Source organism: Siniperca chuatsi, linkage group LG12 (genome assembly GCF_020085105.1).
Source record: "Siniperca chuatsi isolate FFG_IHB_CAS linkage group LG12, ASM2008510v1, whole genome shotgun sequence".
Taxonomy (NCBI): Eukaryota; Metazoa; Chordata; class Actinopteri; order Centrarchiformes; family Sinipercidae; genus Siniperca; species Siniperca chuatsi.
This window is the reverse complement of record NC_058053.1, coordinates 9,118,810-9,144,187: the sequence shown is the minus strand read 5'-3', so window position 1 is coordinate 9,144,187 and position 25,378 is coordinate 9,118,810. Positions and strand designations below refer to the sequence as shown.

The window sequence follows — 25,378 nt, the reverse complement described above, 5'->3', positions numbered from 1 at the left end:
CATTCAAATCAACCCTGAAACATTTAACACATTTAGTACAAGTGTGTGTAGATGGTGGTATTTGGATTTATATCTATTTGTTAATCCAACCAATCCATCTTCTGAAGTTGGCAGGGTTTATAAACAAGAGTGGTTTACACTGAAATGGTATAGCTTCATCAATTGATTTTGGACACTAGGAAGCAGAGAAACTCATGCCATTGTAAGATGTTAAAGATAAAATTGAAATGTGAGATTTACACATTCTTGTCAATAATAATGGGGGGAAACGGGAGAAAAAAATGTTTAATCTTTTTCAAAATGGGAAAGAAACTAGATGTTATGTTACCATAAACAGTCTTTATGTACCTGATAGAGCTCCAAACAATTCTAAATGTCCACCTGAAATTATTCTGCACACTACGGCCTGCATGAATAAAGTGAACTGCCAACTGAAAGCATTTCCATAATGAATGAAGGATCTGTACATTTATATATCAAAGTTCTACACGTGCATTTAAGCTGATTTGCAGTTACTGCTAAAAGTAAATGTCAACTACAAAATACCACTGTAATTAGGAAAGTCAAAGGTTTTCAACAGTTCTCAGATTATTTGAATATATTTTAACCTAACCTTCACAAAACTGCACACATTTCATTCCGCATCACATTTCTTCATAGTGAACAGTATGAACCCACCATGTTTTCATACAGGAACCCCAGTCACTGAATCATTCTTGCTAGTGGACTATCTCCATTTTCCTCCCAGACAAGCATGTCTCACCCTCACCTGTCTTGACTGTCTTGACCGTCTGACTGACTGGGACATTATGCTCCGAGACACTGATGAGAGATTGAGATCTTGAAAAGACGCATCTAAATTTCTGACATACTGGAAGGAGAATTTTTCTTCCCAAATGGATAGTGTTAGTGAAAAAAGGGATGCTTAGTGTAAAATATGCTGGTCCGCTGTAATTGGACATAGTTGTATAGCCCTGGGCCTTTCCTGTACTCAGCTGGAATGAGGATATTGTGTAGTGTGTGTGCAGGATTGTGATGAGATCAGTGCTGTTGTGGGGTCCAAGGGTGGCACTGTGATGAAGGAAAGCATCCTGGTTAATAACACTGGCCAATGATGTTACTTCCCAATAGCCTTGTTTTAGCTGCATTAAAGCCAACTTTGTCAATTTAAATGCATTATAGTACCCCTCCACTCAAAAACAGTTTTTTCTTATGTTTAAATCCCCTAAAATGTCAGACCTTACCTTTACTGACTTGTATCTGTGCAAGATTTGTCACTAGAGAGGTGTTTTCACATTCCTCTACTGAAAGGTGAGATATCTGTATGCTTCCCTAAAATCTGAGATTCAAACATACTCTGGGCAAGCTAGATTTGGGACATCACAAATCCGAAAGTCAATCGCAATGCCACTAGCAAAGTAACCTGAAACCTCCAGTGCAGAGCAGACTTGTCAGTACAGAGAGCGAGAGTTTGCACTTAGTTAGCGTAGTGAAAGTTTTGACAGCAAACATGGCAGAGTGTGCAGTTTTTGGATGTAAACCGGACCCTGGCGCTTCCTTCAACTTTCTACTAAAGTTATGTAATTACAATGTGAATACATTCTAACATCGTAGCAGATATTATTGTATGTTTCACAACCACTATCGCTGTGTCAGCCACTGCCAGTTACAAACAACATAAACAAAAATATGCTAACTACTTGCCATTCTGATGTCTGCTAGTTGTCAATTTTGGTGCACAATAGATTCTGGGTCTGACTGAAGCTTAAACATCTATGGCTGAATCTCTCCGATGTTTCCTCTAACTCTAGCCATCTTGACGCATCGCACACCGCTCACCATGGATGTATGTCTCTCGCCCACATCCACGCTCTCACCAGTAACCAGTCAACCTAACACGCAGCGGTGGTGAGGAGGGCAGAGATCCAGAATTTCTCAATTAGGGAGAAAGAGTAGATGTAGATTGTGTTTACATCACGCTCAACTAACAGTGAAGTGCACTTGCAGACATGCAGAGCAGTTCACTGACTCTCTTTTAGGTTTATTGAAATGAGGCTTTTGTAACCCAACCTGGCTGCCAAAAGTGGATGGTTGTTTTTTCACCCATGATTTTCAAGGGGTTTTTCGAGAGGACACTCATCAGTCATGGATGAAACAGTCATCCATTTCTGAACATGCAATTCAGTGGCTTCCGGATTGCAACAGTGATTTCAAACTGAACTGAAATGAACAGTACACAAATGGCAATCATCAACACATCTATGTGCTTTGGAAAATATTGGGAAACAGAGTAACTGAAGCTTAAATTGTAGGGCTAAATAATGCTAAAATCCTGTTTTGTGAACAACTGTGATTTTCAGTGGAGTTTTTTCCTCATAGGCCTCAGAATAGAAATAATACAGGCAAATTATGTAAGAAGAAATACTTGACATGTGTGTTTTGCCAAACATTATATTCTTATTCAAGAACACGTCTATTCATAAGCTGTTTCCTCCAGCACAGTTTGGGGTAGATGTTAGCTGAATGTGAAATGGTCATGAGAATAAACACTTTCAAGTCAGAGGCCAAACTGTAGCTTCCTGTGGGAAAAAGGTAATTGTCCCTTACAGGATGGGTTTTGCTGGTCCAAGTGAAGATTACTTTATAAGGAGAGGATGGGGTACAAGACGAACAAGCAGACCGGTACATCTATCAAATGTATCTGAAGACCTACTCTGGTTTTAGTTTTGCTAACTAACTTCCCATTTTGTTCATTTTATTCACTCTGTTACAACTTGTTTTAATGCGACTTGCGAGCACTCTGCAGTTTTACTGCCAGTCTGTACACACAAACTTATTTTACCTCAGATCAGGATTGCATGATTGGTTCCAGTTATAGATAATGAACAACACTGGCAAAGAATCCCCAAATTGTATGGGTGCTTTTGTGTGTGTGACAGAGAAAGAGTGAACATGTGAAAACCTGGTCCTAATCTGTCAACATCCAAAGGTGCAATTGAGCCTGCAGACTGCAGGAACTTCTGTTGTATATACTGTAGCATACAATGCATTTGCATGGTTGTGTGACAGTTGGTGTGAAAACACTAATGGTATGCAATGACTGAAGCTGATTCATGAGTCTCACACAGAGGTCCCTCATTAGGAGGTGACAGTGATTGAGGTCCTGATACATCAGGAGCAGAGGGACAAACACAGCTCAATGAAAAGACCTTTATCAGTAGAATCTTTCTTCTTCTTTCAGAGACCAGACTGAAAGTCCCTCCATATAACACATTTTCACACATCCTCTGCTCCTCTGTTCACACATTTCCATTCCTATGAAGTGTCATTTGCACATTATCATCATACTACCACTGTCTCCTTGGTAGATATTTGGTAAATGTTGTACTCTTACACAGGCCCGCCGCATGTCTTGCTCGTGCCCAGGACAAGATGATCTTGTTGCAACTGCATCTTCTACTTCAGTATCTTTTTTCAAATACCAGGCCATAAAGTCCCTTGCAGCTCTGCTATTATTTTCTCTTTTTCGTTTCTCTTTTCTGAGCACCTAACTTTTAACGACTCATCATTTTAAGTAGGCAATACAATATGAGGGGGATGTCCCCCCCCTTGTTAGCAAAATGACCAAAATGCATCCCCCTTGTTAACCTGCCATCCCCGCTCTCCATCCCCTTGTAGCAGAGAGAGTGCAGGGGCAGAGGGGTTGTTTAGTTGAATATGTCAGTCTGCCTGACTCATTGATCCTTTATCTGACTGAGGTTAGTGCAAGGTAGAATCTGGCCACAATCATGGCTCTGAAATATCAGCAGCCTAACTGTGTTGTGATTAATAAATCCATGGCACTGTCTGTGGTGTTGAAGTAGCAGACAGATTTGTAATTGGCGCCTTTTTTCTGAGTCCCTTCCAGTTTCGTCTGGATCTATAATATTCTCTAAACTATATGCAGACGGGGGACAAATTAAAGTAAAAACATGAATAAAAGAGTGGAGAAACATATCAAATCAAGTCATTCGTGAGTCGGTTTGCTAGTCGCGGGTGAACAAAACAAACCGGGTCCGTCCCCACAGTTAAAAATTAACAAATCGCCTACTCAACAGACCAAACCATTTTTTGCATTATAGGGAGGGAAAGTAAATTTGTTTTCTACACAATGTCAAGGAAAATTAGGAAGATAAAAAATAACAAGCTTTTATGTGACTCACTAATACCATATGAAGTTTTAACAAATATGTATTTTTGACAAATTATTCCAGCAGATTATTTAACAGTCAGAGGGCCCTTTTGGCCTGGTGTTCCCCCAGTGTCGATGGGCCTGCTCTTACAATTCTCATAAATGCTATCTCAATTATTATCACACTCGTCTTCATCTGCATTCAACTGCATTGTATAAAAGTTGATTCTACAGTAGATTCAGTTTTCTCAAAGTTTGCCTACTTTGCAGGATTATTCAGGCATTCAGCTGAAATACAGTATTTATAGCACAATGAAGACAGCTGTTACTGTATATGTGTCAAATACTGTTGAATTACATTCAAACAAGTGTACTAGTTTTTTCCAAGGCCTCAAGTGGAGGGATATAACAGGATGTTTATACACAGTTGTGTCAGTGAATTAGCATTACCTTTACTGTAAAAGGTCACACCTAAGTGTTAACACCTTATTTTTAAAAAAAGAAAATCACACAGGAACCGCTGTACTTTGACATAAAAAATGTTAAATGGAGCCTCAGTACATAATTATGTGATACTTAGTCATAATTATGACAAACTATCATAATTATAATATAATACATCATAGTTATTAGCAGTAGGCGATTTGTTAATTTTTAACAGGGGGCTCAATGGTAGATCCTCAGGCAGGGAGTTCCACAGCTGAGGGGACCTGACCACAATAGCCAATAGCTTTAGTGACAAGTCGAGATTTTTGGGCCTGCCAGAGGATCTCAAGCAGCGATCAGGCTAAAAGGCAGTTAGCAGATCACAGATATAGGCAGGAGCATGACCATTCAAGGCTTTAAAAACAAGCAGTAAAATCTTAAAATCAATTCTAAAATTCACAGGTATTTTTGCCTTTTGAAATAATTTCACATGGCGTACTCTAAAAAGAGAAAAGTAAATAGCGGAAACAGAGCTTTTAATCAAGAATGGTCAGACTCTTACTTGTTCAGTCTTCCCACAGGCAGTTCAAAACCATTATGTCTCATATGTTCTGAGACCAAGGCAATTATTAAAAGCGGCAATGTGAAAGGCCACTACGAGACAAAGCACAGAGCATCTTTTGAGCAGGTTAACAAGGAGGATGGATTTCGGTCATTTTGCTAACGAGGGGGATGGCATCCCCCCTCAAATTGCCTACTTGTTATTACATAATGTGTTGTGGTTTTGATTAGTTTAATCTGTGTCTCGTTTTCTCCCCTCTCCTGAGTGTATTTAAGTCTGTGTGCTACCTTTGTTCTGTCCCAGTTTGTCTTTGCATCCCAGCCCTTCTCCAGTGCTTCCTGCGTTTATTGGATATTTACTGTGTTTCTTGGACTTTTGTTTGTTTCATTGACTTTTAGATTTTTGCCTGCTCCTTTTCGAATTTGTTTGCTACATTTGGACTGCCTTTACTGGTTTTGATCTCTGCCTGCCTCTTCACCATTCTGTAAGCCTTTTGGTCATTGACTATTAAATTTATCACTGAACTTCACCTGCTCTGCCTTAGTGTCTGCATGTGGGTCCAATCCCTTGTATTCCTTGTGTTACCTGCTTGACTAAATGCAACATAATGCGTCATATTAAGAGATAAAAAAACACTTGTGTTTCTATGGGTGGGATACAATATTGATTAGTAATGGATTATTAAAAAACTAAGACCATTTTTGGAATGCTAGTTTACTTAGTTTGTCATTCCAAGCCCACCATGACACAGAGGCAAGATGCCAGTGGCATGGATTGGCATGGTGATGTTTAGTTGGCAAAAGAGGCATAATGAGGCTTGCAGAGGTCTTCTTTACATTTAGTATTCAAATTGTATTTAGCATAAAGGACTTACTATACAAATTTGGGTGGCTTGTAATTGCCTGTAGTTCTTTCCTGACAGAACAGGCTTAAAGTATGGATAGATCATATTAAAAGATAAAAATGATTTTAAAGAGGACCTATTATGCTTTCCCTTATTTTCTGTAATATATATATATATAATGTTATAATGTTCATATTAAACGTGGCCACAGTTTCAAATAATGAGGTAAACATATGTAAAAGTTGTGTATTTTAGTACAGTAATCAGTAAGGCCCGGCCCCAAGAAACACACCGCTGTGTCATGTCTAGCGTTTTTCCATCCTAATTCTTGTCTCATTTGTGGTCAAAAGTGGGCTTTTAGGGAGGCCTTAAAGAGACAGGAGCTAAATGGCTTGTTTCAGAGAGAGGATGAACTGAGGGGCTGCATGAAGAGCCAGTATAAGATAAATAAGGATTTATTTCAACTGTGAATCATGCAAAGCTACTCTAATGGAGTCCCAGAATAAAAATATAGAGCTGGAGATGAGCATAATAGGTCCCCTTTAAAATTGTTCTCGTACACAATTTCTAAAGTATCTTTGCTAACTCAAAAAACATCATCTTCCAGCAAGATATCATCTCTCCATGGCTTTAAAAGTGTAATCGGTATTATTTCATCAGTGTAGCAACTACTCTTTTAAGATATTTTTAGCATACCATAGCAGTTATTCAGTGGCATTTAAAACATTTTTTTAGGTAATCTACCGGATAATTTCTCAGAAATTAGAAATCAATGATTTTTTAAATATTACACAATGTAATTTAAACAGGGTTCAAGAGAGTCATGAAAGTAATTTAGTCAGCAGTCACGGTGCTTTTCATTGAAATATCTTCTTAAAAACAAGAAAAGGTAGATTTTGCTCAAAGAAGACACGATGTGTTGGAAGTGTTGTGCACTATGTGGTTGATTGCACCTAAGTAAAGAGAAGAGAAGGGTCTCACCTTGAACTGACTCATTTTATTTATTTTTATTTCATTATTTGTGTTTGTCAGGGACCAAAAATAGTCATCTCAGAGAAAGAGAATGAAAAGTTGAGTCAGGGAAATGGTGTGCAACTTTAGGCGATTGTTGGATTGTCATTTAAGATATTGGATGGATCTAATTTAACATAGGGCATTTTGCATTTCAGAGCAAAATCTCAATTGTATTTTCAAAGACAATAAATAATAAATCTGTTTTATTAAAATGTTACAATACAGAATAACCATGTTTTATTTATCAATCCAAATGTCTAGGGTTTTAAGCAGACATAAACAAATGTTCCTGTCAGAGATAAAAATCATTATAAACCCCTGTACAAGAATTTACAATATAATTGGTCACTGCAACCTGTTACAGCATTATTATTAACACAAATTAGCACAGTAATTCCTTAGTCTTACTTTGGGTTGCCTGTATGACAACTTTCAATTTCATCCCATCACCCTTGTGTCTGAAACTGAACCTGCACCTTTGACAATGACATATTTTTCGTTGTTGTGTAGCAATGTGACCAAGGAACAGCAAGGAACAGGAGCAGACATGTCCTCCGCCTCCCAGCCTCAGAAAATGCGGCCTGTCCAGAGCTGGTCCAGTCAGAGCCCTGCGTCCTCAACAACACCTGCTTCACCTACCAGTACAAAGTCTCAGGTAGGACGATCTGCACAGCAGGCCTGAGCTACAAGTGGATGAATAGAAACAGGGCAGCTCCCAGTGGCTGACTGTATCGACTGTTTATGTGTATGTATTAAACTTAATAAATGTGAAGCAAGGCGTGTGTTCTTGGCCAAGTTTGACTGTATGAAAAAAGGATGATAAAAGTAGAGATTCCTCAAAAAGAGTTTAGCACAATGTTGCTAGTTGGAATTGACAGTGATCCTGTTGGCATGTGCATACAAGCTGATCTTACAGTGAGACTAATGTACAGATATGTTGCTGTGTGTATGTGTGTGTATTGCAGACTGGAGTACATGCCAGCTGAGTGAAAATGCCATCTGTGGTCAGGGTTCACGGTTGCGTCTCCTGGACTGTATTCGCAGCGATGGCAAGATTGTGGAGTTGCAGAAGTGCGAGCAGGTAGTCAGACCTTAAATTCATAATGGCATGCGGCAATTTAAAATGTTGATACAGTACAGTTATACAGTTATAGTTTGAGGAAAAATCTTTTTTTCACAATCATGCAGTTATTGTGTACATATTTTGTCACTATGGACAGGGAGATATCAGCAGGCATTTTATAAGTCTAATGTCACAACACAGTTTATTCTTTTCATAAACCATGTCCTCGGAAATCGTAACCAATGCAGATGGGAACGAGCGAACAAGAGGTGAAGTGCGCCAAATGACAGAGAGCCCCCTAACAGAGAATCTTGGAATATAGTGCTTCAAAATAGTTTGGAGAGTTTTTTAAAGTATGAAGTATTGATTGGTGCTGCAGTACTCCAGTTCCCCTTCTGTTCCCACTTGCTTATACATTATTGAAAGCCCAGTTGTCCAATTTGTTTAAGTGGAAATGTTCTAATGTATCTAATCTCCTAACACCTTCATGTTTCACTAAGCAGTTTGCCACCAAGCCAAACACAACTTAATTTTAGTGTCTTGACTTAATCATGCAAAGATAGATGGTCATCTTGAAGATGGTCCAAGTTACTATAAATTCAATAACAGTAGTAGCTGCAACATTTTTCACTGATGGGTTGCAAACTGGATATCAGTCTTGTTCCATAACCTGCAGTTAACTTCTGGTATATTCAGATTCATGTTACAATGCTAAGTGAAGGGGGTTATATGCAAATGAAGGCTGTGATGTTGTCACCTCTGTGTTAATTATAATGTACATTAACAATGTGATTCCCTCTCATAAACATTCAAAGAATGTACAACTATAGCTCAATAACAGTTGAAAGCAAGGTTAATGGTAAAATTGTTTAATTGCTGCATCTCCACTGTCCTAAAATGAACTGCAGCTTATTTTAAATATAAATGGAAATGTGGGCGCTCCCTCCTTCTTGTTTGTGGAATTAATTAGCTAGCCTACCTCACAGCTCTGCTCTTGTTTTCTACAGTTTGGTCTGATCAACAAGTGGAGGCTGTTGGAGAGCTGCGTGGTTGACTGTCCTGTCAGTTGTATACTCTCTGAATGGTCGCCGTGGGCGGAATGCTCGCACACCTGTGGTAGCCAAGGTAAACATATGAGCAAACAAACTTAACTTAAACCAATGGGAACACCAACCTGATGAACAGACACAGAGTCGACCTCATGTGCAGTGCCTCATTATTCTGTCTACTCAGGCATTCACCAAGATGTTGAATTCTGCATGAATACATTTAAATGCATTAAAATATTTCAGAGTATGTGTAATCCAAAGCCTTATTATACAGGGAAACAGTGTGCAAAGTTTTTTTTTCCCAATAATGTATATATTAACATTCCCACTTTATTATTATTATTATTATTATTATCATTCTGTATGAAGCCCAGTTTTTTTTAATTAACTCAGGCAACGTTATGCTTTATGAGGTTATATTTTAAGAACAGCAGGTTCATTTAAACCAGACTTTATACAGCTCACCTTTATCGACGTCATAAATGATTCAGTGTTCCTGAATAAAATATATACCCTTCCTCTGAATGATTTCAAAAATACAATTAGTAATCACCAACCTGTGGCATGATCAGCATCACTTTGAGAAAGCCATGTTATAACTTCATGCAATATACAAGTTAATGATTTAACCTGGATGCATACCTTGTTTCTCGGGCCTCCCAGAGCTAATCTCCCAGACAGAAAGCTTGTTATTCTGTTAATTAGAGAGACTCAACAATATCTTCTTAAGTTCATTAATTTTAATTTGTCATTGGCTGTCTGTCTCCTCACAGTTAACCCCTCATTCCAATAAGCTCACACTAACACAGGCTTTCAACTGGGGATTTAAACTCAAGACTGTGTCTCTCTCTGCTCTGTTACTGTTGCTGTGACTCTGTCTCTTCCACTCTCACACATTGTCAGCCTTGATGAGGGATTTGCGTCGTATCTGTGTCAGACGACGCAAGGATCTTGTTTTGTCAGGATGCCATGGGGAGCGTTAATGTTTTGGGTTTGATTTTTGAGATGGCAGAGCTGAACGTTCTTTTGCTGTGTCTGCCTTGGGCCCACGGAGCTTAGCATCTCCCCTGGCGTAGCACAAATACACACAGCTTCTGTCTTGACTGGATGGGTGATGGAGGCTGTCCCTTACTGAGCCATTTACCAAACTTCTTTTCACACATGATTAATGGCTCATTTGAACCAAGCACTTGTGTAGGAAACTGTGAGATCTGAGCATTAAGTGGCACGGTGAAACAGATGTACAGTATGGTGCTGTTGCACTAGTTCCTCTTTGTCATGAGGCAAATATTTCATTATAAATATTTCATTATAAAGAGAAGGCGCAGCCTCTTTTCACTCCTAAATAAATGATCATCATTCATTTCAGCCAGTCATTTTATTAACTGTTATTTTATGGGGCCTTATTTTTGTGCAATGGTGCATTTATTTCTCTCGCCCTGACTCACATGTTGTTCAGTCCTGAGTGTATGAATCCAGGAGTGATTTTATTCTTTATTCACAGAGTTTTTATTCTTTAGAAGTTTGTCATACTAACAGCGGATCTGAAAAATGTCACTATTTTTGAGATTTATACATATGAAGGCAAAAAGAGTATTCAGCTTGAACATTGAAGCTCTTAAATGCAGCTTTCAAATGCATTTGGGTCTCCTCTGATCTATTGTTCTTCCTAACGGTGTGTCGGTCTTGATGTTCTGCAGGTCAGTCTGTGCGCACCCGGAGAATCCTACAGGAGGCTCATGAGGAGGGTCGGCCCTGTCCCAACCAGCTCACCCAGACCAAGCCATGTCCCATAAGGCCTTGCTATACGTGGCTGCTGAGTGACTGGTCCCCATGCACTGTAGAGGTATGACGAGCACTGTGAATGCTGGATTGGAAATTACAATTTTCTACCTCCATGTGATGTCATCATGACACCTAGAGTACCCACTTGCACCATGGCTAAAAAGCTCTTGGTTTCTATTTTATTTATCAGTTTTTCTCTGCATCACCTTTTTCAAATATTTGCAGTTTAGAATGACATCACACTGAACTGCCACTTTTCTTAAAGGTGTGAAGTTTTTGACCACTAGTAGAGCTACTGAGCAATGTTTTTATGAGTGGGTCCCCGTTTTGTTTGCACGTGGGCTTGCACGCACACAAGCATGTGGGTTAGTGATGGGAATTGCGGCTCTTTGAAGGGAGCCGGATCTTATAGCTCCGTTGCTTTCCGAGAGCCGGCTCTTTCAGCTCCCAAACAGCTCTTCATTTAGTACCACTTCAGCTGGTCACTGCTTAAATTACATTCTTATTTCTTATTTGTTGCAAGAAATAAATATGCAAGATTCTTCATCTGCAATACATTGGAATATTCTGTCATATTGACGGATAAAAAGTGGGATATGTCAAGAATAATAATAATCATTTCCATTTTAACTTCTATGATACAATATGAATATATAATATTAAGCAATGAATGCTCTGTTCCAAAGTGTCGTTTGTTTGTTGTCATGCATTTCTATTTTCGGGGGGGGGGGGGTCGTATCAGACGGGAGCCGGCTCTCATTGTTCACTTACAGGAGCCACTCGTTTGTGACTGACACATCACTAATATGGGTGATGCTATACACATTCCTGCGAATGGTTTTACACTAGTTAACTGACCTACAGGTGGCTGTAATGCACCAAGAAACGCAGGGAAAAAGAAGACTGCTAGCAAGTAAACATGGATGTAAACAATGCATGTTTCAAAATTATCAACAAAAATTGGCTTTGCAAATGTATTATGAACAATGAAATATATTCAACACATTTGTTAGACATTGAAAATACACACAGTGGGCCTCAAGAACCACTCGTATGGACAGATTCGTTCTTAAGTGGCTTGTATGAGTGAATTAGGAGAACTTCACCACCGCATTCACCAATTTTCTCGTATTTTGAATTTTCTCTTTCACAATTTACGAGTGGTCCAGACCTATCATGTGCAAGTCATGTGCAATTATGTTATCCCAACCTATGTTTTTCACTAATGGATTGTATTTTTCATTACTTTGAAGCAATTTTGAGTTTGAAAATCCAATATAAATTACACTTCATAATTATGTTGACATTATCCTGTTGGACTCTGCAATTCGAATATAATTCTAAATTTATTCATAAAGCCTAACGATATCATCATTAATTTAAAATGGCTATTGATGCTATTGTATAACACTACAATATCAATATGAACATCTCAAACTGTAAAGCGACTTAAGTTATGCAGTAATTGAAGGTTAATTTGTCTCTGTATATAATAAGGTCAACTGGAAGTGTAATCTTTTGAATGCCTTAGCAAGTCAGGCCCTTGGAAGAGAGTGTCTTTAGACAGTGTGCTGATATATTGCCACCCAGATGAATGGTTGATGTTGCAGTTTAGATTACCACTAACACTAAATGTCTGACTTGTGAGAGTCGCAACTCCGCAGACAGACCGATCCAACCCTATTCCCTTAATTCCACTGATGACGCTGTTAAAAAAGCTAGACTTTCCTTTATGGATCTCCGAAAACGGGAATGTGACGTGGTTTAGTTGCATTTGCATTTGTATGACATTAATTATCTTCCACTCTACCTGTGCACTCATATTGTTTGAATCCACACAGAAAAACTTAAGGCTGATCAGACACCCCGGAAATAATGGGGAAAAACGCAGGGAAAAACCCAGCCTGAACTGGCTGAAACAGGTTCAGCAAGACACCATTAGACTCATCTGGGGGGTCAGGAAGGGGACATGAAGGGGCAACCCACTTGCCCAAATAAGGTAGATGAAATACCATTATGTCCGGAGATGAAAGGTTTTTAAGAAACATAGGTGGGTAAAATCCCCAGTAGGAGGATTCCCACGCTTTGAGATTCAGTTGTATCCGGAGCAACTCCAGAGTTGGTTCTTGTAAAAGAATAAACTGTGCATCGAACGCTGACCTTCTCCAGGGATTCTGTTTGGGTGTTTTGAGACTCTGATTGGTACAAGTGTTGGAAAGGGGTCCAGACTTAATCTCTAGCCTGACCTGGTCCCTGATCCTCCACTACAACTTTAAACTCATAAAGTTCTTCTTTATACTCAATGTAATTTTCATGAATGAACACTTCCTTATATATGGGGCAGGACGCGTAACCTTATATGGTATTATTGGGATGTTGACTATGCTAATTTACAATTCTCATGAAAGCACGCTCACAGAAGGCATTCATCAGCATTTACACCGTTATCGTTCATGCAGAGTGCAGAGTGCGGCGAGGGGCTTCGGAGAAGGAACCTGTCATGTGTCGTCCACTGGGGCGACTGGCCTGAGTCTCCTCCTCAGCCAGTGGAAGAGGAGCTTTGTGGAGACAAACTGAGGCAGCAGATCCAACAGGAGATGGAGCAGCCCTGCTTTGTCCCCTGCCCAGGTAAAGCTGCACTCAAATATACTGGATTAATATATTTGCTTTTCAAATGTATTGACATTCTGTATATGAAGTGTTATTACTGATGTAATTGCATGAAATATACAGTATATTATAATATTATAATCGGCTCAAATAGAGCAAACCTACATCATTGCATGAGTTATTTATTGCTGTAGTCATTTTGGATTCTTAATACCAATAATTATTTGGCCTGGGTCACTTGCTTCATAATCAATTATCTTGTTTTTGAACACAAACTCATTTGCTGGAATCTGCCAATACACTGTCCCCACTCCCAATTGGTTGACATTTTCAGCTGCTAAATAATTATTGCAAAATCAATAAAAGTCATAGATTAACTAATGGCCCTTTTAGCTCTACATTATCTGGTTGGTCACGTCCAGTAGCAACTAGGAAGGAAAAAAAGACACAATGTCCACTTGAATAAAAGAAAGTTCATATTTTTTTTGTTAATACAGTACCTACAGACCATCAATGCTGCAAAAGTCAGTACTGAGTAACTAAAAGAGAGAGATATTTTATGATCAATTACTTCACAACAGTATTTATTGTTTTACACTACATTATGTAATAACCCAGAAATAAATGAAGATTAAAAAATCATCCTGTGCTGACTGAGACAATTAACCGATCACACTGCTGAGAGCAATCACTCGCCTATCACAGCCTAGCAATTAACAGCTATAGGAATTCTGCATAGGGAGCGCTTGTGTGCCAGTGCGAAAGCAACATCAAAATGAAATTAGTTTAAAGTAAGAACATCTTTGATTACATTTATCGTTTAATTTTCGTTGCTATTGCAAAAACAGTATATCATAAAAACATACGAGATAATATATGATAAACTGACGTAATTGGGTTTATTCTAGCTTACCCTAATTTAGAATGGTGATCTTACAAGGTGATGGCAACACATCATTATGCAGTCACGGCGGTGTGGGCTGGCGGTAAAAGCAGCGATGGTACCCAGAGGCACGAGACTGACAAGGCGGGGCTACTTGAAAATAATGATCTGCATGTGTTGCCCCTCTACCAGTCAAATCTGCTACTAATGTCATTACAGTTCAACACAACTTTATTCTATCTATACTTTATTCTATGATCTACCAGCCTCCAGAAAAGCAAATTATATTTACTTCGAGTTCCTGGACAGAAATCTAAAGGGAAACACTCGGCCCATCATCTTAAAAATAAGGAAATATGCCTCCATATGCCTACGCCATCAAATACATATATTTTTTGGTGGCTTATTTAACTAGCCAATAATAACTAGCCTAAACCAAATTGGCTATAGATAATTCCCATTATATTTGTGTGTCATGAAGCTGCAGTACTGTGTTATCGCTTATTATTCAGCAAAACTGCATGAAAAATGAAAGCAGTATGCGAGTGCAAAACTTGCAAAACAAAAAATTCAAAGCACTACAGTAGTTCACTTAACTATAATTTTGCATTTTAATATATAATATTACTATGATATAGCAATTGGTATTTAAAACAAATCTGAGAGTGAATTCAACATACAGTACTTTGTGCTTTTATGTAATCACTATTTTATGTAACATCACTATAATATCTTAAAATATCCCTATAGTAACTTATGATATTTCTATTCTGTTCTTATTCAACTTTATTTTAGTTTTAGTTTCTTGAACTGTATAGTAACATCCATTCATTTACTAAATGTGGAGTATAGGTTTAAACGGCAGCATCTAAGATCCTCTGTCCTAGTCAATAATTACAAGTAAATCAGGTGCTAATTACACAGAGATTACACAGAAACCTTGAATGAATGGCCCTGCACGTTCATGTGCTTAAATCTATCTAGCAGTGCGAGCTGACATACTGCACAGTCGCAGCCATTGCTGGCGATATGCATCAGGAGAACTAGATCAACTTGTTTCCCTTGCAATTTTAACAGTGTCACTGCATTCACTGTTGGCAGTCTGCAGTGCACATCAAACTACATGCATGCTGTTTCCTGTGATGGGTAATGATAAAAGTGCACCAGTGCTGGCTGAGTGCTGCCAGTACTGTAGCTGTATCTTGGTAAAAATGAATAAAAAAACTTGGTGCATCTTGGCACTGCCTGCGTACTGCAGTGGAGAGGACCTGATAGTGAAAACAAAAAAAAAACTTACTGTAATTTTATGCTCCTGTTGTTTGAAAGAAGTAGACAATGTAATGCCAAATTGAGGATTGATGGAGCTCTTCTACTTTACTGGCTCCAGTCTGTTAAAATTGAGATCATATAGACAAAAAGAAAATGTAACCTTTTTAGACATTTTGAAATGTAGTGAAATACCGAAATCAAACTGTCACACTTTGCTTTTAATTGATCACATAAAGTGTTACCATGGTTTTTAATTATATTTGTGCACAATGAAATGGTCATTCTTTTCATTATATAAATCACCACAGCAACAAGAAGCCAGCAGATCATAGTTGACTGACACCCCATGATGCCAGCTAGTACTAGTCCATTTTTAGGCCACAGTGTGAATGTAGCATTTTCCGTTAGTAAGGGAGCTGCTGGCCAGCTGACAGCTATGACCTGATTCACTTGTCACTGTCAGGCTTTCCACACTGAAAATCTATAATGAAGCTTTATTGTCCTTAGGCACTTAGTTGAAGTGCAAGCCAGCTACACAAATAGCATAGAATATATCTGAGGTTTTGTCATTTTTTAAAAAGAAACAATCATTATCATGTGATAAAAAAGGCAGCTCTGATCTCCTTTGAAATGGCTCTTGCCAAGCAAGGCTCTTACTAGCTTTCACTATGAAGAGAGACCATCTTGCAGTGCTTGCTTTTGCTCATCTGTCTCTTGCGCTCCTCTGATCCTCGCCTTGATTCATCACTCAACCCGCCTTTGCTGTGAGCCTTGGCTCAGAATCAGAAGTGTTTGATGGTCAGAGCTGATGTGTGTGCATTTGTGTTCATGTGTATGTTGATGGGAAGGTAGCAGGCACAGTGTAGGGGCCCTTGGAGGGGTTGTCAACATGTAAGTGATGTACAGTATGTGTGTATGTGTGTTGCTGTTTGCTGTTCACTGCAGCTTTTGCCACAGCATGTTTCCACAGCTGTAGCAGCATGAGGAAAGAGCTGATAGAGGGATCTGTATAAAGATAAGAGATAATGAGATGGGTCAATCCACAGACAGTCACTAATGGGCATTCAGGGCAGAGAATCAGAAGGTTGCTCTGGCTGAGGAGCTGTGGCGGTGTGCGATATTATCACTACAAGCTTACCCTATCAAGGATTACATAGGATATTAATGCTTGACCTTCAAGGAAGCAAGTGTTGACGTGTTATTTGAGGACTAACATAATACATCAACCAGCCTTTATCCACTTAAAGCATTTCCCAAACCAAATGAGTTTTGCTTCTCCTAAGAGACACGTTTCAGTATTGGGTGTTGCCTTTACAGTTGGGCTCGGCGTTATAGCTTGTATTGTATAATTTAGAACTCTGGTTGGTCTATTACTTCCGAATACCCACTGGGCTGTCTGAGTAATTTGTTTGTGCATTTGGTACATTATCAGCCGCAGATGTGTGCTGAAGTTGTTTTCGATGTCTTTTAAATGTTCCAGGAGCTAGCAAGGGAGCCAATAAAATGATCCCTGAAATAGTGTTGACAATCTGAATATAAACCACCCTCAAATACCTGAAAAGAAAGTCTGATAGTGTTATTGATTAAGTTGTGCCTATCAGCGATGTTTTTTCTTTCTTTCTTTCTTTCTTTCTTTCTTTCTTTCTTTCTTTCTTTCTTTCTTTCTTTCTTTCTTTCTTTCTTTTTGCCCTCAGGAGACTGCCATTTGACTGTGTGGTCATCTTGGAGCTCTTGCCAGCTGACCTGCCTGGAGGGGCGGAGCTTTGAGACCACCGGTCGCCAAGCTCGCTCCAGAGCTGTGATCATTCAGGTCATGGAGAACCAGGGCAGCTGCCCACATCAAGTCTTTGAGACCCAGCCTTGTAAAGGTACTGAGGAAACCACTTACATACAAATCAGAAAACCTTATTTTATTGACTGTTATGAGAGTTGTCAATATTCTTCTATCAACAATGGATCACATGACTACTTGTATATGAAAGGGGTCAGTCGTGACTAACCAGCAGTGAATTATCACTCAACTCTTCAATAAACTTCAGATCTACTCATGAGGGCCACAGAAAGATTTTTGTTTCATCCTGCTGACCTTGAAACCACACTCCAATGTTTATCAGTGTGTATCAGGGCACTATTATTCATTAGAGTAGTATTTGTACCATGACAGAACACTCATCACCCCACACACAGCCACAGCACAGACGTTATGGATTGGAGGCTTCTTTTGGGTCACTAAACATAAACCTGTCTGTATGGAGGTAAAAGGTGATATTACAAGTGCTTTCAAAATGGCCAGCCCTGCTGCATATAGCAGTTTTGTGATTGTAATGACAAAGATATCATTGAAACTGTCACAGGAGGGTTAGCGCTTAAAAATTACAAATGTGATGAAAAGGCTAGGGTGAACTTGAACTTAGAAAGGAACTGCTACACCACTTGTTTTTGAATCTCTACTGCAGTTGTAATGTTTAACAGCCATTTTGTGTCCATCTCTTTGATTTGACTTTCCATGTGCTGAGTTTACTTTTGGCAAACTGTATATTATTATAGTTTCTTCACTTTTTTCCGCTGTTTCATTAAATAATATTGTACTTTTTTTTATTTCTGCACCCACTGTACATATACCTAATCAGCCACCTAGTATTTGGGCTCTTGCCAGCTCTCGTTTCCCTCATTAATTTTAAATGTTTCATGTAAAATGGTAATTGCCAGGTATTCATTACTTTCATTACATTCATACTGCTGCACACCTGTGTAGCTAAATGTGTAAGTTCTAGACGTTAGATACTGTATTTTAAAGTCCTTTCCTGTGGTGTTTCTTCTATTTGTTTTGTTGCCATAAAATTCAACACTACATGTTTGGCTAGATTTTCTTTAATACATAAAATAAGGCTCAAATCAAGTGTCTGTGACTGTTCCTCTCTTCAAATCAATCTTCCCCTATAGCTCCCCGCAGGAAAATAAGAGCCTTCATTTTAGAAAATAAGAGGTTCTTTCATACATTTCCAATCAATTTCTACCATCTAATTTCCTCCAAAGAGTCCTTTGTCTCGTAAGCACACTGCTTCAGTGGGAAAAGTGCCCTTTTCCTTTCACTACAAACATAATACGTCTTACCTTATAATACGAAGGAGCGGGGCAGCAGCAGAAGTGGTGGTTTATGTCAATGGGAGCCTGACGACAGGGCTGGATGCCCAACACAAACTGCTAATGAGCAACGTCTCTGCCTCTCTGCCATTGCTACAGGAGGAAAATGCCACAGTTACCAGTGGAGGACTGGAGGATGGAGCAACAATGAGAGAGCAGTGTGGTGTCAGCGCTCAGATGGTGTCAATGTCACAGGTGAGTAGTTGCAGTGTCTTCTGGCCACCCTAGAGGGGTCGTGCAGAAGCACTCATGGGAACACACACAGTCACACGTTCTTATAAAATATGAATATATATGTATATCTGGCTTAATGTGGACTGCAGCTGAAAGTGTCCCAGTTCTGTTTTTGTTCCCCCGCACTGAACTGAATCTGTGTGAACAGCAAAAAGCTGCATGGAGTCTCATTTTTCAATTCAGTCTGGCTCACATGGATATGTGCTACAATATCAGATTATTTGATCGCTCAAAAAGGAATTTGTAAGCATTGCCATGACAGTAAGTGAATCCTCTTTCATTCGTCTCAGATAGCTGTCACACTGGTGGTTGAAGCAGGTGGTTTAGAAATAAATTTAGAATGGATTTCCTTGTTGGTTCGGGAGATAATTGAAACATTTGGAAACAAGTGAGAAGGGTGGGTACAAAAACAAAACAAAATGTGACATCTTTTGCTACTGTTAATGTCAGTTTACAATGTCATTATGCTCTATATGGGTTATATCCTACAATAGATATGATCAGTTACTTTACCTGCTGCAAAAAGCTTGAACTAGCTCACACACTTCCACATATATGCAGAGGCACTCATACACACATAGAGCAACACACGCACAAAGAATAATTTTAGTGCAGTGTTCTAGTTGAATTTAACACCTTATTTGATCTGCCCATTCTTAGTGCAGCCTCCATTGATTTCTCCTCTGCCTCTTAACATAAGTAATCAATAAGCCAGACTCTGAGCTGGGAGGCTTTCAATCCATATAAATATAATCATGCATTTGTATTTGTGGGAAGTAAAGCAGGCGTGGAGAAACAGAACAAAGGTAATAGTGCTGTGGGAACGAAAGCTTTAGGCGAGCTTGATGTGCTGTAAATAGTGGGTGAATGTGATCTTATCGCTCGCTGTAAGGAAGTGTTTCTGGCAAATATGAGCCCAGAAGGAATAACCTCCCTCTGCAGAGAAGGCAAGAGCCCAAGGCATTACTCTTTGATATTTTGACATGCAATTTTCCATGTTGGAATTAAAATGTTCACAGATTGATCAGGGACCCTGATAGGTAACTGAGCCCATTAATCAGGTGTGACAGTACATTAATTTAGTGATCAATGGGTAAAGGAACAGAAATAAGAACCTGTTGTCTCTCTCCAGGGGGGTGTTTCCCACAGAAAAGGCCAACCACAGTCAGACACTGCCATCCTCCGTGCACTAAACCCTTCTCGCACTGCACACCGGTAAGATCCTTATACTTTGATCAGGCAGCTGTGATCCCTGTCATTTTCACTGTGTTTTTGCTGTTTCCTGCTGCTACCACATTCTAGGTGAAATTGATTTTGACAGATGACAATTTTAATTTTCAAGAACAGGCCATTAAAGGATAATCACATTAATACCAATGAATATGGGCTCCGTGTCAGTTCAGGAGAACACCTTGATGGGGGGGGGGGGCTGCACACAAGCAGCCCTGAAAATGACAAAGAATATCCTAAGCTTAAAGTTTTACTGCCCCTTAGAGTACCCTCCATGTAACTGCACTTAAAAATGCAAAACAATGTACTGTTGCACTGCTGTCAAGAAGCAACTGCTTCATCTTCTCAGAAGATGTAACAGTTTTCAAGTGAGTCAGTCAATCTTAGAAATTGTTTACAAGACCCTGATTGAGTGCATTTTAATATTCCACTTCATTGTTTGGTCACCTGAACTTCAGGTTTAGGAATAAGCTGGCTAGAATAGTTGGCAGCAAAATAATTGGAAAGCCCTAGATGAAGCTGAGTGAGCTGTATACCGTCAGGACAAGAGATAAAGCCTTAAGCATTCTGACAGACCGTTCTCATCATTTATTTTCTTTGAGACTCTGAACTCTGGAAGGCGGTATCGGGTGCCTTTGGCAAGCCCAAATATTTTTAAGATGTCTTTTATTCCAAGTGCAGTTGACATTTTAAATTAAAACTCAAAGACTGTGCCACAAATCTTGCTCCATGGTATTTTGGGTTATGCTTTAATGTTTTCTTCTTTGTTTTAGGTGTCTAAGTAATTTTTACTTGCCTACTGTAGTGTACTCTTTTATTTTGTCTCAGTGGTCTCTTCTATTCTATTTGACTTTTTTTTATTGCATTTTAGATGCTTAATGCAGATGGAATGCCTGAAAAGTGCATTTGGTTCCAGTGTGTCTGTTTTTAGTCTAGCTGGGGTTCATTCTTAGTCTCCAAATCTGGGAAGTGTTGGTGTAATCTACCCCCTGAGGAGCACAGTTTAATGTCAGGGTTGGGATAAATCAACCTGTGTTGATAGCAGAAAGTCTTTTGAAAGAGTAAAGTAATGCAGAGTAGTCCCTATTCATGGCAGACTGTTTTGTCAGCAGTGTTTTTTATCAATGGGAAAGTAACGATCACAGTCGTCTTGTGTTGGCTGTAAATGATGTTCTTCTGCCCCCCCCCCATGCAGAGCGGAGTGTGTGGGTGTGAGAAGGGTTACACTGAAGTGATGACCACGAACGGCTTCTTGGACTACTGCACGAGAACCCCGGGGGTGGACAACAACAAGAAAGCTGATGTGAAAACCAACTCTGGAAGATTAAAACCCGGGCCATCTCAGCCCCAGGACCTCTTCAGCGAGTGGACCTTACGACCTGTTGGCCCAGGTACTGAAATGGAAATCACCTTTACAGCTCGACCAGCGTGCCTGAGATCATTCCTTTGAACCTGCCTTTGTAGCTTTAGGATCACTGGGTGGAATCCATTCTAGGTCAATGTTTTTACTTGGGCTCACCATTATATGCTGTAAAAATATAATAATAAAAATACTCAATAGGCCATAAAATGTCAAGAAATTCTAGTCGCCCCTCTGAAGTATGTTTGGAAATTGAATAAACCTACTTCTTTATTCTGAAATGTGAGAAAAAAGTTCTAAACATCTCCAGACAAAGGATGTAGACGTACATATATTTAAAACTTTGTATTAAAACTGCTTTTTGATTGCACAGATGGAAGAGTAAAGCTGTGGGTTTACGCTGTGACTGCCGTTGGATTCATCTTAATACTCTTCATTATTGCATTGTCATTCCTGGTCTGGTATGTACTATATTACTTTCTTAAGAAATTCCTCACTATGCACACTTTGAAGAACAAAAGCTCCATTGTAGGTCACACACATTGTAGATGACGCTGAACACCGAGAAGAAAAGCAAGATCCTAACCATATGCTTTCCTTGAAACGATCCTTGTCATGTATGAGTTATATTCCTCACAGTATTTTGTCTGCTGTGTGCTGCTGCTATCAGATAATGGAATTCTTTGTAAAGACAGAAATCAAGTTGGGCTGCTAAGTCAGATACACTGTCAGCTTTTCTTTCCTGTCTATTTTTTTCAGTAATTCATCCAAAACCACTAAGACGTCTCCTCCACCGCAGAAGCCCTTGACCCTAGCCTACGATGGTGACATGGATATGTAACCAGGCTGCTATACCTCACAAGGACGCGCTTGGCCTCGGACAGACTCCTGACTGCATTCAGATTGTTGGCGAGCACGTCCATCACATACCACTGATCGATGACCAGTTTGAGCTTGGTGACTATTTGCTGTAGTGCCAATTGTACTGCAAAAATGCAGCGGACAAATAGCGATACTCACACGTGATATGCTGCTGAAGGGCAATGTAGCCCAGAATTTTGCCTGCAGCCAACTAGAGACAAAAGGTCTCTAGACATAGGAAATAAATGGACCTCTAGTTTCTGTTTTTTAATTGCTTGCAATGTGAACACACAGTTGAAGCATTGCTTGCAACCCACACATAACGAGGACTCCAAAAAGGCAAAGACAAAGTTTTTTTGTGTATCAAGAATCAGAAGGACCACCTGGCTATTTGTCTCGTATTTGTGTCTTGAGGGAGACAAAACATCTTGAGTCAGCAGTCACTCATGACATTCAAAGGCAGAACAACGGAACATTTGACTTTGTCTCATCAGTGCTGGATCTTTGTAAGAGGACACGCCTTTTGGGTAATCAAACAGCCTTTTTTTGAATTTCTGAGAATAAACAAGATGCTCTATGCACTACGTTAGTGCTGATTCACTTTGTTTTTTTCCTTTCAAATGACTTTTATAGTGTTTTAATTGTAATGCAAGTTGTTTCTGTCAGATTGTGTTTTGTTGATGATGCCATATGTTGTGTATATGTGGAAACCAAAAGCAGGCTTGCCTTGATTTAACAATACAATGATGCAGTAATTTCTTCTCCCTGATTCTCACAAGACTCTCTGCCACTGAGGACTAAATTAAGAAACAACCTCAAAATTGTGGAATTTGTACTGAAACATGGCAGACTGCTTTGGTGACAAATGCAGTCAAGAATGAGCAGGAAACAACATAAACAGACCTTTAATGCAAATTATCAAATGCCAGCATGATAAAGACCATACCTCATACACACTTCATCAAATGCAAAACAAAAAAGCACTGGTCACCAAAACAGATATAAGAATCCACTGGATCACACAGTGTTTTTTAAAGCAAATGTTCTTTTCTCCTTTCACAAGGATGTCAAACTTTGTTTTCTTTTTACACTATTTATTTCATACCATTACATCCAAATACAAGGTCAGCTGACACAGAGCAAGGACAGAAACTAGTTTTTGACAGTAGTGTGTTCTTTTCTTCCTATTTTTTTTTTTTCATTTTTGCACCACGAAGACTGCATATACCAAATATTTGTGAGCACATTACACACACACTTAGGTGGGCTATCTCTTATTTCTATTTCTCCAGCTCATGAACAAAAAGTTAAGACTTTTCTTTTACTCAGCCCTGGAATTTTTCAGATTTCCACTTCCACAGTACAAGGCATCCGCAATTTTTTTGTGCCAGAGCATCATCTCAAAGCATCTTAGTGGACCATAAACGTGGTGTCATATAGACATGGATCCTTCAGTGCATTATTCATATGACCCAGTGGAGAATTAAGTTCCTCATACTTAGTGGTTTTGGCACTGACCAGAGTTTACGCTGTTTCTCTTTCTGCCTCCACAAACTCAAGATTTGGTCTTGTGTTATCTGACCTCCTTCTGAATGTATTTTACCAGTAAATCTATAATGTTAATGGTTGTGCAAATATGGTTGTTACGTGTTGTAACAATTGTATTTCAGCAGCTGATTGTATGTAGGCATGCTTGATCCATTTTGGCAGAAAGTGCTCCAAGTGGCCTTGCGAAGATTCTGTTTTACAAGTTGCCAAACATTTTAGAGTAGTTTCTTTTAGGTAGTGTTTCTAATATTTGGCCAACAAAGGGACATATGGTAAATGTTAAGTCAATGTAAAATCCAATTGTGAAATATTGATAATGTCTGGAGAACATGATCAACTAATTAACAAGTTATCTGGGCACATTTCCATTATGAAATAAAGAACAGCCAACTTCTGACCTGATAAGAGACTTCTATTGGGTTACGTCCAAGAAAATCTCAAAGTATGTTCACTCATTGTTTGCAGTACCATGCTATTTGTGTTACTATTGTGTGTACATGGAGAGCTGGACAAAAATGCAAATAAATTGTGGAACTATGTGAAAATAAAACACTGTATTCTTTCCACTTTGTTACACATTTCAGAGTTCAAAATTAATGAAATCTTTTGGAGAGAGATGCTCTAGTCCTGCTGTGATCTTCATCGGCTCCTTGACTCTCAAGTGCTGATAAATTGTAATTACTGATATAGGCTCCGAGGCAGAGCCCAGAATATATAAGCAGCTGATAAGATTCATCTTGCCCTCCAGCCAGATTCCCAGTCTGATACCGCCAGGATGCTCGGAGGTTATGAGGGAAACAGTGTTTAAATCTTTTGTCTCATCTAATTCATTTATTTAAGACTGTCACTTTTGTTTAAGAGAGGGTTGAATTCAAATGCTTGTGTCATGGCCACCTGATCTGTGGCGAAGACGTGGGCTGATCTTGTCATGTCCAATTCATCTCATTTTAGTAGCTCTCAAGACATATTTGCAGGTTTCAGTGAAGCTATGTGAACAGTTTGACAATGGCAGTGTCTAGTTTTATTTAGGATTCATCTATTACTGCAAGCTGGATCATTCTGATAAAATGTTGTATGCTGTAGTTTGGCAGAGCAGAGTGAGAGCTTAATGAATATTTAGTAGGAACAATGCATAACCTTTTAAAATAATGAATGTTTATCATTTATAACTGATTTATTATGTGCTTGTCTACACCCCAGCAGAGTGATGAAATTCTTACAGTTTTCAGCATTTTGCTGCAGATGTTTTGTCTTCCCAAAATGAATGTGTAATTGTATTTTCCAGAAAAATACTGCATGGAAATTTAGCCTTTATTGAACATCAA

General features: G+C 39.1%; 1 protein-coding gene across 5 annotated transcripts in view; it reads left to right on the top strand.

Moving 5' to 3' along the window:
* thsd7ba (thrombospondin, type I, domain containing 7Ba) overlaps nucleotides 1-24,603 on the top strand; it is a 180,682-nt gene extending 156,079 nt beyond the window's left edge. For all 5 annotated transcript variants that reach the window (XM_044218072.1, XM_044218070.1, XM_044218071.1 and 2 more), the window contains 11 exons: nucleotides 7,528-7,672; nucleotides 7,983-8,098; nucleotides 9,088-9,205; nucleotides 10,830-10,975; nucleotides 13,374-13,542; nucleotides 17,371-17,544; nucleotides 18,920-19,015; nucleotides 20,187-20,269; nucleotides 21,480-21,675; nucleotides 22,018-22,105; nucleotides 22,404-24,603. In XM_044218072.1, the coding sequence (XP_044074007.1) occupies nucleotides 7,528-7,672; nucleotides 7,983-8,098; nucleotides 9,088-9,205; nucleotides 10,830-10,975; nucleotides 13,374-13,542; nucleotides 17,371-17,544; nucleotides 18,920-19,015; nucleotides 20,187-20,269; nucleotides 21,480-21,675; nucleotides 22,018-22,105; nucleotides 22,404-22,485 (1,413 nt within the window). In that variant the 3' untranslated portion in view covers nucleotides 22,486-24,603. The remainder of the gene's footprint in view (nucleotides 1-7,527; nucleotides 7,673-7,982; nucleotides 8,099-9,087; nucleotides 9,206-10,829; nucleotides 10,976-13,373; nucleotides 13,543-17,370; nucleotides 17,545-18,919; nucleotides 19,016-20,186; nucleotides 20,270-21,479; nucleotides 21,676-22,017; nucleotides 22,106-22,403) is intronic.
* The last annotated feature ends 775 nt before the right edge of the window (nucleotides 24,604-25,378 follow it).